Raw genomic sequence first — 15533 nt, forward strand, 5'->3', positions numbered from 1 at the left:
AAGCAGTATTACCAACTGAAAGGCATTGTGCAACTATTCCACCTTTTCTTCCTCAATGGATTTTTTTTTCCTGCTAAGAAAAAGTCCGCGGAAGCGGTAGAAAAACACAGGAGGCTTATAAATTGAGGACGACTTTGTCTCTGAATACTCTGTAACATTCTGCGAATGAGTTAGGGCAATTGCAGAATAAAAGCCTTGTCTGGAAGCATCCTTAATGACCTATTTCTCCAGTTCATTGTTGTGAACTGCTGTCATGATTTCACCAAGAGCCACTTTAGCGTAGAGAGGGTCTTTCTCCAGAAGTCTTTGGTGATTGCCTCTCACCTGCTCTCAGCTCTGCCTACTTGACCCTACGGCCTACTCTGCGATCTGTCAACTCTGAAGTCCCCTCCCCCTCTGACTGTGGCTGAGTTCCCAGGGAGTGGCGGGTGGATGGGCTTGTGAATCGTTGGCATTCTCTCTGATAACCTCCTGGGAAGATTCCCCCTTGACTCTTGAAGAGACTTGGAGGATCTCTTCCCCTGCTTCTTGTCTTGGCTGGTAAATTTCTAGTCCTCCTCCTCCTCCTCCTCCTCCTCCAGATTCTGAGTCTGTTTAACCTTCTGAAACTCCTTCCCCACATTAGGAAGCACAGGCCTCATCCTGACAACTGCCCCGAAAGCTTCAGCAGTATAGAAAATGCAATAAACAAATAAATATGTATCCTTTAGTCTTATATAGGAATTGCCCCATTTTCAGCAATGTAAAATTTGGTGAGGGATGTACATCTGAATGGGCTCTTGATATTGTCACTGATGTTATTGCAAACTTAGATTTAAGCATGAGCCCGTTCACCGTAAGCCCTAAGCAATTGCATGCAGGCAACTGCATGGAATTCTGTGAAGGCGAGTGAGCAGGCTACAAGAGGAGGGACGGAGCACTCTGCCCCTCTTCTGCCTGCATGTTACTTAAAATATTTTAAAGCTAGTAACGTCTGCACCCTCATTTACAAGGTTGTGTAATTTGGTCCAATAATGGAGTTATCAGTGAAGATAGAGGCCTGGTTTTACACTCCCATTGGATATTCAGGCAGTGGGGCGTAGCTTCTACAGCGACAGCCTGAAGACCAATTTCGAAGATGCTCTCTTGGGCCTCATTCCAGTGATGAGCAGCACTGAAGGCAAAAGAAGTGGGATGAAAATACCAAGAATAGCAGCATATTTTACATTAAAGCTCTTAATGCTAAGCCATTGGAGAGTCATGTCAGCTTTTGAGAATGGGAAAGAGACACACACACACACACACACGCAAAGGGAGAGAGAAGTTGAGAAACCACCAAACAACTGAGAGAGACAGAGCTTTTACAAGATCATCATTATTATTATTTACATTTATATACCACCCCATAGCCGAAGCTCTCTGGGCGGTTTACAAAGATTTAAACATGGAACATTAAAAACCCATACACAGATTTTAAAAGCATAAAAACAGATTACATATCAGGACAGGCAACATCTATTTAAAACAACTATTCTGGGGTCAGTTGAAAAACTCAACATATGCTGTTAAATGCCTGGGAGAAGAGAAAAGTCTTGACCTGGCTCCCAAAAGGTAACTATGTTGGCGCCAGGCGAGTCTTCTCAGGGAGATCGTTCCATAGTTGGGGGGCCACCACTGAAAAGGCCCTCTCCCTTGTTGCCATCCTCCCAGCTTCCCTCATGTCAGGAGAAGCGTTCCATCAGGTATTGTGGTCCCAAGCCGTGTAAGGCTTTATAGGTTAAAACCAGCACCTTGAATTGGGCTCAGAAATGTACTAGCAACCAATGCAAGATACAATCAGTTTCCCAAGATACTGGGAAGACATTCAAGGAGATGAGATGGGACCTAGCCACATGAGAGCAGGGTGGAGGTGGTAGTCCTGGAGCCCTTAGCTGCTATTTATCTTTGAAGGGGCCAGGGTGTGTGTGTGTTGGGGGCGGGGATGATATGGATAAAATGGGTGGGTTCAAATAAAGTTGGGGTTCCTGGATTTCATTGCCCCATAATCTGAGCTCTTCATAAAAAGCTGTTTATTTCCTATGCTGGTCACACATCTGCTTCCCCCACTTTGGATTTCATCTTTCTGGATCTTGTAATTAATCAAGGCTAGAGAAACACATTATTATTATGACCGGGAAAGGGGAAAGAAATAGTGAGGCATGAGGGAGGGAGGGAGGGGGGAATGGAAAGAGTTCCTGGCCTGCCTAATGTTCTTCCATCCACACAGACCTTTTCCCTTTGCTCTCTGTCTCTCCACTCCCAGCCTCTAGCCTTTCCACCCAATCCCTTTCCTATTTATTTCTCTCTCTTCCCTGCCCCTTGCCATCTCCTTTCTCTCCCTTTCTAGCCCCCCAGCCTTGCTCTTTCTCTCCCACCCACTGCTTTATCATGCTGTTTCTCCCATCTCCTAGCCTCTAGCCTCACTCTCCCCTCTACCTGTAGCTTTATCTTCCTGCCCATTGTACGGCAGATTCAGGATCAAGGACGAGAACCTGGCAGCCTAATGTTTTTCAATTTTGTATTTTTAGTTTTAACGGGGCAGGTTGTGAAGAGCTGTGTGGGCGCTATTGGAGGTGCCTGTGGGCCTGGCGTTGCAGACCCCTGATTGCCTACATTTGATGCTTTGGGGCAGAGGTGGGGAACCTGTGGCCCACAAGAAGTTGTTGGACTACAATTCCAATCATCCTGATGATTGGCTGTGCTGGTTGGGGCTGATGGGAGCTGGAGTCTGAGAACTCTTGGAGCACTACAAGTTCACCACTCCTGTAATTGGGAGTGCAGCTTGCCTTATGATCCTTGTTTCCTCTACAGGTGACACCATGTCTGTGATATACAGCGAGGTGGCTGCAGACGAGCCTACAACCAACAGCTTCTGGATGGTGAGTAGGCGAAAGCAGGGAGGGAGATGTAGTGGAGCTGGGAGGGGAGAGGCGGCATAATGGGCTCTTATGGGAGTTGCAGTGGTCAACGTCTCAAGAGATCCCTCTGGGTAGAAGCCAATGGAGTGGAGATTGTATGACATTTATGGCATGGTGGGGGAAGAGAAGACACTGGGGGGAAGGTCACTTACACATTGCCAAAATAGAGGAAATGCATCGCCCAAAAAGAGGACCCCAATTTACATAACAATTTGCATATGTGTATACTTTAGAAATAATTGCTGTAATTAAAATAGAAATAAAATGCAGCTGACCATAATGAGGAAGACTGACTTGTGTGCCTGCTCAGTCTTTTGTCCAGGAGGACAAGTTGAAGGCCCCTGTTCTCTTTTTTAATGGTTCTTGACTTTGAGCCAGACTTGGATTGGACAGTCCATCAAATAGAGGACACTTTCAAACAGAGGATTGTCCCCTGGTAGCACATCAATAGAAGACTGTCCTCTGTAAATTAGGTCACCTGGCCACCCTATGAGGGACGTATTGAGAGTTCTATTTTGGATCCTCCTGAGAGTAATGGAGGCGTGACGGGATGGAGCAAGGATGCTGAGAACTAACATTTCTAGGTTCTCTGAGAAAATAGAGGGTCAAGAAAGGGGATTTTGAGAGGATTTGGGAATAGACCAGCTCAGAGGGGGGGCTGACTTCATTGTTGCATACTTTATTTGTTGTTGAGTGAGAATCCCTATGGTCCACCAATGTGTTTTGAACGTACCAAGCAAGAATGACGTAGTGAGGATCTCTTCATAAGTAAGGCATAAAAATGTGTATTAAGTAGTCCTGAGTATTGCTTAAGAGCGTAAGCAGTGCTTTGGTGGATCAGATCAAAATCCACCTCGTTCAGCATTCTTGGCAAGAGTCCCAGCAATCAGACGGCAGGCCCTACGCATTGGACTGTGGTCCGCCATCTTCCCATCTTTAGTCTAGAGGGTGTGATTGGGTGGTGCTTGGAATGAAGACTCACTCTTTCTCAGGGAAGGGAATGAGGTTTGGTTGGCTAAACTTGAATCCTTAGGAGACAGGACTCCATGTCATTCGGAAAAAATGTGTCAAGTCAAAGACATTGGTTTTTTGTTGTTGTTTTTTTGGTTTTAAAGGGGAAATGCTCCCCCATCTCTAACCGCACCCACGCTGAGTTTGTTCCTCTCCTCCATTCTCCTGCAGCCCAATCACTATCAGAGCACAGTAAAACGTCTGGATGATGGGTATCGCGTCTGTGACCAGATTGTGGCCTGCTTCCAGGAGCGGGCAAAGATTGAACGCAGCTACGCTTTGATGATGGAGGAGTGGACTCGCAAGTGGCGGCCCCTCGTCGATGCGAGTGAGTTGCTAGGCCCGTCTTCCTACGATGTTAACACATCTAATTTGCGTAATGCATTCTGCTTCCAAAACAAAGGTTTTCAAAAGAATTGTGGGGTTGGAGAAGGGTGATGGAAAGGTGGATATGTTTTTCGCGTCCGTTAATATTGTTGCTATTCTTTTGAGTATAAAACTTTGTCTAAGACCTATTCCTGTTTGTTCCCAGAATACAGATGGGAACCAATTTCCAACTATTCTGCATCATTCCCTTTCTATGCACCGCTTTGTTCTATGCACCGCTATGCACCCAGGTCGGAGAGCTTCTTCCGCTCTCCGCCCCGCCTTCTTCCGCTGAGTGGCTCTTTCGCTGGCAGCAGGAGGCCGGCGGGGAGGTGGGTGGTGGCGGCAAGGACGCGGCCGGATTCCCCAGCCGCCTCTTCCTCCGCCTCTTCCTTCCAGGATCTACACAATCGCTTTGGGGGCACACTGCAGGCGCACGCAAGCGCCTTCAGTACGTGTAGATCCGCTCCTAGTAACGGGATTTCTTATGATAACGAAGTTTCCTATACCTAAGGATTTCAGCCAGGGCTGTCAAACCTGTTTCAGTCCAAGGGCCAAATTCAATTTCAGAGAAGCTATAACGAGCCACATTCCAGATGTAGGCAGGGCTAAAAGCAAAAGGGGTGGAGCCAAAATATGAAAAATAACCCAAATACCAGCATATTTTAGCTTAGCTTTAAATCCCTGCTCAGAAACAACAAACTTATGTCCACAACCTTTTTCCTTTCTTTTTTTTTTTAATAAAAAATATCTGGCTTTTGATCAAGCAACTTGATCAGCAAACATTAGCAGGTGACAACGAGCTTTATCACACCAGCATTATACTGTGCAATCACTGCGAATTGCGTGCAAACAAAGGACTCCAAAGTTTTCCAGTTTATAATCTGCTTTTATTGCGAAGTACCCTGACGTTTTCCAGTTTATAATCTGCTTTTATTGTGAAGTACTCCCATGCATCCTGCTTTAATTGTGCTATAAAGCCAAAAGACCCGACCTATTTTGATACTAGTTTTGGAGCGAATCATTTGTTGTTTTCCGAGCGGCCACTGGGGGCGCAGGAGCAGGATTTGATATGTTTAAAGAAAAAATTAACAAATGCTTACATCTGCGTAAGTTTTAAAGATAAAGACATCAAAATTGGCACAGTAATAGATATTAAGGAGAGCTTTAAGCATACTAAATTTGAATCAGATTGGGTCATCTGTTGATTTTTTATGATTTTTTACATTTCCCCCCTTAAACCCATTTCCTGGTATGCAAAGGATCTTAGGAGTGCTGACACCCGGGGTGTGATTTAGCTAGCAACAACAACAACAACAACACGGACAGTACAGCGCAGTAGGGGATAATTTGAGGGAAACAGGTACGTGGGATGACGCTATAAAGCTCTTCCTGCCAGTAACTGAGCCTTAGGAGAGACATGTCAATGTTTTAGAATGAGCCAGAACTGGGAAAGTACCAACTGAACGGTGTGGGGCTTTCTGGGGAACCCTGGAGGATTGGATTGGCATCCTGGACGGGCCAAATTTGGCCCACCGGCCTGAGGTTCAACACACCTGGTTTAAGCCTTCTATAAAGAATCCTCTGTTAATCATAACTTCGAAAGACAGCCAGATGCCTCCTTCATCAAAATGGGCTTGTGGCATTTCTCCATTTAAAAGAAACACTGTCAGATGTTTGCTTTGATTTGTACAAACAAGTGTTTTCCTCAGAAGCATGGTGTTGACAGCTGATGCAAATGTTTTTAGGATGTTTTTAGAATGTTTTAACAATGTATAGTGTTTTAATTCAGTTTTATGTATTTTATATTTACTGTTGTTCCCCGCCTCGATCAAAATGGAGAGGTGGGTAAGAAATAAATTTTATTATTATTATTATTATTATTATTATTATTATTATTATTATTATTAGGACAGAATGGACTTGCTTTCTAAAATGATCTAACTAAACCTATGTACTTTGTAATCCTGAGACTTGACCTGCAGCAGCATTTTAGCATCTATTGCTGGTTGGAAATCCTTGTGTGGTGCAGTGATTAGAGTGCTGGACTAGGACTGGGAAGACCTGGGTTCAAATCCCTACTCAGACGTGATGCTCACTGCGTGACCTTGGTCAGTCACGCACTCTCAGCCTGACCTACTTCACAGGGTTGTCGTGAGAACAAAATGCAAGTGGGAAGGGGAAGAGCCCTTGTATGCTGCCTTCAGCTCCTTGGAGAAGAGGCAGGTTATAAATATAGCAAATAAATACATAATAAATAGAATAGTATGTTATGTTTCTTTTGTATACGCCTAGTACATCTCATGCCATGCAGGGGGACATCTTTCTGAGTCAACATGTTTTAGGGCTGCCCAATGTATTTATATGCTTTTTTGAATAAACCCGCTAGTATGAAGCAACTACCTGCTCTATAAACCTCTTTTCTTATAAACCGCTTATGAACTGAGAGCATGAGTATATGTCAGCATATGGGCACTCTGCTTTTTATTATTTATTTTAATTATTTATTTTATTGTTGCATTTATATCCTACCTTTTTTCCTCTGAGGATCCCAAGGCAATGTACATAATCCTCCTCCTCTCCATTTTATCCTCACAACAACAACCCTGTGAGGTAGGCTGGGCTGAGAGTCTGTAGCTGGCCCAAAGTCACCCAGTGGGTTTCCGTGGCCAAGTGGGGACTAGAACCCAGATCTCCCGACTCCCAGTCCAACGCTTTAGCCACATGTATAAGCCACTTCTCTATAGGTATTTGAAGCAGCATGCATAATAATTTCCTTCGGGAGTGGCTTGAACGGCTATTTTCTTGACCAAAGCAAGCTCAATACTGCAAAGTATGAGAATCTCTTCCTAAGGGAAGTTTATGTATTATGGTCGCCATTTGGAGCCATTTGATATCACTCTACAAGGGAGCTGTTTTTCCTATAGTAAACCAGGAATGGCCAATGTCTGTTTTTTTGGGGTTCCATCCTATTCTGGAGACAATGATATGTGGGCAGGAAGTGTATTTTGCAACACAAAAGATCCCCTGAAGGGTCAGTAATAAAGTTGGGGCCATCTTGCAGCACAGTTATGGCCCAAGCATAGCTCAAGCACCACAGAGGAGATATAACTTCAAAAAATGTGAAATACCCGTTACAACTTCTGAAAATCATTCTTTTCAGTACAAGTGGACAAACGTTTTACTACACATTGATAAAAGGTTCGGTAAAGCTCTCGGGGGTCCCAGATAAAATTGCTTTGGGAGCCAGATTAGGCCTGCTGACTAAGCGGCCCATTTTTGTGGTGCTAAAGTTTCATGTGCTAAAGTTCAGCATATGGGTCAAGGGGGTGAGGCAATTTTTTTTTTATCAACGCAAAGGTGTTTCTTTTCCCCCTCCATTTTTGTGCCAGGAGAGAAAATCACCTCAGTGGCATGAGGTGCATAAACAATTACCACAGGGAAACAGTTGCTATGCAGGTCAGATGGCCTCCACACAGGGACCACAGTACATACTCCGACTCTTAAAAGAAACGGAAGGGTTCCGTTTTTAGAATCTGTGGGGAATTTGTTGATTTCACAGATTCTGCTATTAGGAGAGGCAACATAAGAAACTCACCATCATTTCTCCCTCTTCTCTCACACCCTTTTCCAGGTCCCGTGTACGGCTCCCTGCTACGGGCCTGGCAAGCATTCTTGGGGGCTTCTGAACGACTGAGCCGGCTACATATGGAGATGCAACGGGCTTTGGTGTCAGAGGATGCCGGGCGCATCCGGGCCTGGCAACATGACTCTTATCACCGCAAGCTATTTGGGGGCTTCAAGGAGGCCTGTGAGCTGGAAAGTGGCTTCCAGCGGGCACAAAAGCCCTGGACCAAGAAGCTCAAGAAGGTAGGAGTGTGGGGGTGGGTGGCGGGGGGTGAGTGCGTGGAGAGACAGGAGGGATGTAGGCCTTTGGGGTTCTCTAAGAGGATCCTAGCAGGGTAAATAAATGGAGGGATAAGTTCTCCAGAAAGGAGAAAAGGCCCAGTGGGTTGATTTTTTAAATTTATTTCAAATCAGGAGCATTCTTTTCTTCCCCTTTCTCCCATCATCCCTTGCTCCAGTCCCACTTACTTACCAAACCCAGTTTGGGAAGAAACAATAGAATGAGGCTGGTCAAGGTTTACCATTGATGGCAGGCAAGAGGTTAAAGAGCTTCATCCCATGTACAGTACCTGTCTCCCTCGAATTATCCCCTACAGCGCTAAGCTGTCGCTGTTGTTATTACTACCGGGCGGCTAGATCTTTTGCATACCAGGAAATGGGTTTAAGAGGGGAAAGATAAAAAAATCATAAAAAATCAACGGATGACCCAATCCGATTCAAATTTGGTATGCTTAAAGCTCTCCTTAATATCTATTGCTGTGCCAATTTTGAAGTCTTTCTCTTTAAAGCTTACGCAGATGTAAGCATTTGTTTAATTCATATCAAATCCTGCTCCTGCGCCCCAGTGGCCGCTTGGAAAACAACAAATAATACGCTTGAAAACTAGTAGCAAAATATTGGACTTCTTTTGGTTAAGAAGCGCAATTAAAGCAAGATGCATGGGAGTACTTCACAATAAAAGCAGATTATAAGCTGGAAAACTTCGGAGTCCTTTGCACGCAATTCGCAGTGATTGCACAGTACAACGCTGGTGTGATAAAGCTCAACACTGCCCAGTGGCAGGGTGGCCAATTACTCATTGCCCAAAAAAGAGGAAATGCCTCTCCAAAAAAGAGGGCACACATTTGCATAACATTTACATATGTAAATTTATATGTAGAGATGCAAATTTAGAAATAATACCTGTAATTTAAATGGAAATGCAATACATCCCACCATAGTGGAGAAGATTGCTTAGGTCACCCGTGTGGCCGTTCAAACTGATGTCCAGGAGCTAACTCTGGATGGGCAACCCATGAAATAGAGGACTGTCCTCTGTAAAGTAGGACACGTGCCCCCTCTGTCTAGTGGAGCAGCTAGGTAATTTTAGACCTTGGATTAATGGTTGTATGGCGGTCTCCCCTTTCAACAGCCATGTATATTATTTCAGCTGTAAAGCACACAATTAATTTCTACACACACACATGCACACACACACAGCCATTCCATGCTTTACAACTGCTTTTACATTCTTAATATGTTAGAAGGGGAAATCTGTTTCCTAATCCTGATTTTTTAAAAACAACAACAACAACTTTGAATATGTGCAGTTTCACATTTTAAATTCACTTAAATCAAAGCACCATCATGGCAACGAGAAGTTTGTTTCTGCTGCCCTGATTCAAAACATTTTTACTTTGGAATAAGCATTGTTTTGTTGTAGGAAAGGAATATATGTGTGTGTTAAAGTAAACATAATAGAATGAGCATTTGTAATCATGGACATGGCCAGCCTGTTGCTCCCTGATTATAAAATGTTTTTTGCCTGCCAATCTCTGGGTGATTATGTTGGGTGGCCCCTGAGCTGAGGTGTCTTGGAGTTTGGCTCCAAATTCCAGGCCTAGTTGCACTACTGGCACTGTCTGCTAACACAGGCGGTTTGGGGAAACTCACAGGCCATTGACTTGTGTTCCGCATCCTTCCAGGGCCACACCTCATAGCTTGGAAACCTAGGGCATAGGGAGATTTGGGAGCCAGGAGGCCTGGGATCTCTGGGGAAGAAATGATGTCTATTGACAATCCTCTCACTGTTATTCTCCCCACCTCCACTTCATCCTGCCCACCTTCACCCCACACATGCAGGTTGAGAAAAGCAAGACTTTGTACCACAAGGCCTGCCGCAAAGAACACATTGCAACCTTACGGGAGGGTGGGCTGCAGGCTGCGGCAGGGACTGAGGTGCCCCCGGACCGGCAGCGCACCCTGCGAGACGAACATCAGCGTTGCAGCCAGGAAGCCAACAAGGTAAGGGGAGATGCATCGCCCCAAATGCCGACGGCAATTTGCATAACATTGGCATGTGTACATTTATATGCATAGGTGCTGATTTAAGAAAAAAATACCTATAATTTTAATAGAAGTACATTATATCTTGTCATAATGGAGAAGACTGACTAGGTGACCTGTGGGCCTGTTCAGCCTCCTGTCCAGGTGCTAATTTTTTTATTTTTTTTTATTTATTACATTTTTATACCGCCCAATAGCCGAAGCTCTCTGGGCGGTTCACAAAAATTAAAACCACAATAAAACACCCAACAGGTTAAAAACACAATTACGAAATACAGTATAAAAAGCGCAACCAGGATAAAACCACACAGCAAAGTTGATATAAGATTAAAATACAGAGTTAAAACAGTAAAATTTAAATTTAAGTTAAAATTAAGTGTTAAAATACTGAGTGAATAAAAAGGTCTTCAGCTGGCGACGAAAGCAGTACAGTGTAGGCGCCAGGCGGACCTCTCTGGGGAGCTCGTTCCACAACCGGGGTGCCCGCTGATGGGCAGCTTCAAGGCCCTTGTCTCTCCACCCTAATGGTTCTGTGAGCAATATCCAATGTTAGTGTTATTTACAGCAGAGCCATTGAAATGAATGGGGCCAGTTAATCATGACTACCCATTCATTTCAATTGGTCCAGTTTAAGTGGAACTGATATTGGATACTACCCTTTGTTTTTAAACCTTACTTGGACTGGCCACCTCTTCAACCAGAGGACGTCATCCCAGACTGTGGAATGGCCTGCCGGGAGAGATTCACCAATTTAACAATCTTTCTGAATTTAAAAAAGCTATAAAGATTGATCTCTTCCGGCAGGCCTGCCCAGTTGAATTTTAAGAGGTTTGGCTGTTATTTTAATAATGTATTAGTTTTTGTTTTTGTTATTGTTGTTATTATTATTAGAGGACAGTCCAAAATAGAGGATGGTCCTCTTTCCAAAATCGAGGACAGTCCTCTGTAAAGTAGGACACCTAGTCACCCTACCTTTTCACTTTCCGTGAAGTGCCCAGCCATCTTATTTGCCTGTAGGATTGCCAACTGGCCAGAAAAAAGAAAGTCTGCCCTGCTCGTGCGCCTGTACTAGAAGTATAATCTGCAGAAAATATCACGTGAAGCTTTTTTGCTGTAAGGATTTCACGTTTACTTGATAATGCCTTTAGATCAAGCTGCTGTTTATAACAGCCTTGTCTCTAAGTCAGGGCTAGGCAACCTTTAGGGCCTCTGAGCACGTTTGGAAATGTGAGGAACTGTCCTGGGTGCCACCATAAAATGGCTGCCATGGGTGGACATGGCTAGTCACAAGGGACAAGTTACCTGCCCAGAAGCGTTAATGGGAAATTAAGATGGCTGCAGCTTGAGGCTCCCACTTCGCTTTGAAGCATTCCCAGCTGCCAGTAAGAAAATGTAAACATGTTTTTAAAATAAAAATTGGGAGGACTAGAGTGTTTTGGTAGTTTTCCCCTGATTTAAACACTCTCCTAGTAGCCATCGGTGCCAAGGCATTGCATGCAGGTGGATGATGGAGTGATGTGAGTGGTATCTTATGGAAACATGTCATCTGGGACTGGACTACCTTCAGTCACTAGGAGGCAACAGGAAGGGCGGGAAGTGGTAGAAGCCTCAGTATGGTGACCATTGCCACCTATTGAGGGAAAAGGTTCTAGCATGTTCTTCTCATCTTCTCAGTTCTAGAAAGGGCTCATGTCCCGAGTGAGCAGGAGGAGCCTCATGGCACATGGACCTTCTTGACCCTTGACCCCTTTCAATAGGTGCGCGAGCGCTACGAGAAGGCCCTGCAGGAACTCGACCGTTGCAGCCCGCGCTACATGGAGGAAATGGAGTCGGTTTTTGAGCAGGGGCAGGCGCTGGAGCAGAGGCGCATTGCCTTCCTTAAAGGGGCCTTCCTTGCCCTGCATCGACGCCTTGATGTCACCGCTGACCCCAGGTGTGGGAAAGTTCATGGAGGCTTCAATGACACACGACGTCCCAATACATGTAACAGTAAGAACCTCAGAAGAGCCCTGCTGGATCAGACCAAGGGTCCATCTAGTCCAGCACTCTGTTCACACAGTGGCCATCCAGCTGTCGACCCACAAGCAGGACACGGTGCAACTGCACCCTCCGACCCATGTTCCCCAGCAGTTGATGTATACAGGATCACTGCCTCTGGTACTGGAGGTTGCACTTAGCCATTGATAGCCTTTTCCAGGAATTTATCCAACCCCCTTTTAAAGCTATCCAAATTGGAAGCCATCGCCACATCTTGTGGTAGTGAATTCCAGAGTTTAACTTCGCGCTGTGTACAAACAAACTCCCCATGTCATGTTGCCCGGGGCTGATGGGAGTTGTAGTCAAACACATCTGGAAGGCTGGAGATAGGCTGCTGGGTTTAGAGTGACCATATGAAAAGGAGGACAGGGCTCCTGTATCTTTAATAGCTGCATAGAAAAGGGAATTTCAGCAGGTGTCATTTGTGTGCATGTCACACCTGGTGAAATTTCCTCTTCATCACAACAGTTAAAGGTGCAGGAGCTATACTGCAGCTATACTGTGACCAGATTTAAAAGAGGGCAGGGCACCTGCAGCTTTAACTGTTGTGATGGAGGAAATTTCACCAGGTTCTCCATATATACAAATGACACCTGCTGAAATTCTCTTTTCAATACAACTGTTAAAGATACAGGAGCCCTGTCCTCCTTTTCATATGGTCACCCTAGCTGGGTTACCATTGCAAGCCTCGGGACTGGGGGCTTGCCAATAGCTAAAAAGTAGGGGGTGGGGTGTCAGTCAAAGCTCCATCCAATGAGCGTTTTATTGCACGCTCATTACTGGGCACTCACAGAGTTTGCTCAGGTCCCTCGCATGACGTCGTTAGCCTCTTGCGCACCTTCTGCCCGTTCTGGCCTTCCTTGCGCAACAAAAGAAAGCCTCATTAAGTCCGATGTTTCTTTAAACTCAGAATTGCTGCTCTCTCCTGCTGTGTGCAGGAGAAGCAGTGCCATTAGAACAGCGGACTCAATGGGCCTCGTGCTCGTTCTGTACTTCCTCTTTTGGAAGAGGAAGCAACTGAGGAACGAAAACACGGGTGGAGAAGCGAAGGTAGGGAGCATGTTAACCCCCGGTGTGATGGAGCTTTCAGTCAGTCAGTCTGGACTTCAGTGTCACCACTGACCCCTAGAGGGAATACAAGGCTTACCAGTTGTCTAATTCAATGGTATCTCTACAGGCCCCCTAGCAGTATAGTCTGTCCACCGACAGGGGAATGTTGCACTCCAGATTTTTTAATAGTTTTATGACTGTGAACTCCTTCCTGACCCAATGAGGTCCCTTCCAGATTTTTGCACTTTAACTCCCATCAGCCCCAGCTAACGTTGCTAATGGCCAGGAATGCTGGATCTTTGAGTCGAAAACATTGGTGTAATCAAAGGGTGCTTTCAGACGAAAGGCTCCTAGTGCACCTTTTCCGTCTTTTCTTCCTTAATGGATTCTCTGTGCTAAAAGGAAAAGAGAAGCAGTAATGTGAATACATGGGTAGGTGGGTCAGTTACAGAGGGAAGATGTTGTCAGCTGGACCCCTGTAAAATTCCATGAATGAGGCTGGGTGATTGCAGGATAAACCCCTCATCTGGGAGCACCTGCAGTCAGAAGAATTCTCCCAGTTTTGATGTGTTGTACGAAATGGGGAGGCCGAGGGCACAATTTGGGGTGGTGGGGTAGAAGTTTTTGAATGCCACCTGACCCCCTTCCTGTTCATTATCCTCCCTTCAGCGTCCAAGCCGTTTATAGTGACCTGCACCAAGCCATTGAGGACATAAACGACCAGGATGATCTCAAATGGTGGCGTAATCGGCACGGACCAGGGATGCCTATGAATTGGCCACAGTTTGAGGTGGGAACCTCTCCCTTCCTTAGCAGTGAGAGAATGGCATTCTGCACATTCTCAGAGGCACTCTCATCTCTAGGCAGCATTTAGGCATAAGAGAGAAACAGTCCCATATAATATACGATGAAAATTGAAACTGCCTGTGACAGTTTCCAGAAGAAGAAAAAATCTGCTACGCCATGTTTCTTTTCCACCAAGAACAACATGTTCTTTCTCTCCTCAGGCCCTTTGCACTGACAATTTACTCTTGAACAGTTACAATGTTTTTGAATATTCAGCATGACACTAGAGTTCAGCCAGTGGCTAGGGAGGGATCTCAGACTGACTGGTAACAAGTCAATCTGTGTTTTACTTCAGTTTTTTACACACACACACACTTTTTTTTTTTTTACAGATTAAGGGTGTAACCTATGCATGTTTCAACAGTCCTACAAATCCCAGCATCCTCCAGTCAGCTATACTGGGAGTTATAGGACTTTTTTCTGTCTAAATATGCAGAGGATTGTGTCCTAAATAAACTATTGGGGGAGCGATCTGTGTGTTCTTTGATTTCATTTAACATCCCATTCATAACTCTGATGACTAGAGTTCAGTGCCCTAAGGGTTTTGTGGGGAGGTTAGAGTGAGGAGGGATTGAAAATAGCATTTAGATTAGAGGCTCAGATTTTAGGACTTTACCTCAGAATCTAGTTCTTTCAGACGTGAATCATTGGATATTTCAAATTCACATGATATGACTGTAGAATACTTCTTGAACATTAGCCTCAAGTAGCTAATAAGGCAAGAATGTCCTTTGGTTATGCAAAATGTTCCCTAAGCCCACACTTTGTTTTTGTATAACCTGGAAAATGCCTCCCAATTAATGACAGATGATAGGATCATAATTAATGGCCTTTGATGACTGATGCCTATGCCAAGAGGGACAACAAGAGGCCAACCTCAAAATGGTACTGAAAAAGGTAGGTGAACTTGAATAAAATAATAAATTGGCCCACGTGTTTTAAGAGAAACCTTCATCCCACGTACCTGTTTACCACGAATTATCCCCTACAGCGTTTAGCTGTTGTTGTTGCTGCTAACTAATCACACCCTGGGCGGCAGCGCTCCTAAGATCCCTTGCATACCAGGAAATGGGTTTAAGGAGGGAAATGTAAAAAATCATTAAAAAATCAACGGATGACCCAATCCGATTCAAATGTGGTATGCTTAAAGCTCTCCTTAATATCTATTACTGTGATAATTTTGATGTCTTTATCTTTAAAACTTACGCAGATGTAAGCATTTGTTAAATTTGTACTTTAAACATATCAAATCCTGCTCCGGCGCCCCCAATGGCCGCTGGGAAAACAACAAAAGTAGTACCAAAATAGGTCGGGCCTTTGGGCTTTATAGCACAA

General features: G+C 44.8%; 1 protein-coding gene across 3 annotated transcripts in view; it reads left to right on the forward strand.

Moving 5' to 3' along the window:
* Positions 1 to 15533, forward strand: part of LOC134406271 (protein kinase C and casein kinase substrate in neurons protein 3-like) — a 42389-nt gene that overhangs the window by 14865 nt on the left and 11991 nt on the right. For all 3 annotated transcript variants that reach the window (XM_063137613.1, XM_063137614.1, XM_063137615.1), the window contains 6 exons: positions 2830 to 2897; positions 4119 to 4275; positions 7948 to 8183; positions 10062 to 10223; positions 12023 to 12198; positions 14022 to 14142. In XM_063137613.1, the coding sequence (XP_062993683.1) occupies positions 2830 to 2897; positions 4119 to 4275; positions 7948 to 8183; positions 10062 to 10223; positions 12023 to 12198; positions 14022 to 14142 (920 nt within the window). The remainder of the gene's footprint in view (positions 1 to 2829; positions 2898 to 4118; positions 4276 to 7947; positions 8184 to 10061; positions 10224 to 12022; positions 12199 to 14021; positions 14143 to 15533) is intronic.

Source organism: Elgaria multicarinata, chromosome 11, assembly GCF_023053635.1.
Source record: "Elgaria multicarinata webbii isolate HBS135686 ecotype San Diego chromosome 11, rElgMul1.1.pri, whole genome shotgun sequence".
NCBI classification, from domain to species: Eukaryota; Metazoa; Chordata; class Lepidosauria; order Squamata; family Anguidae; genus Elgaria; species Elgaria multicarinata.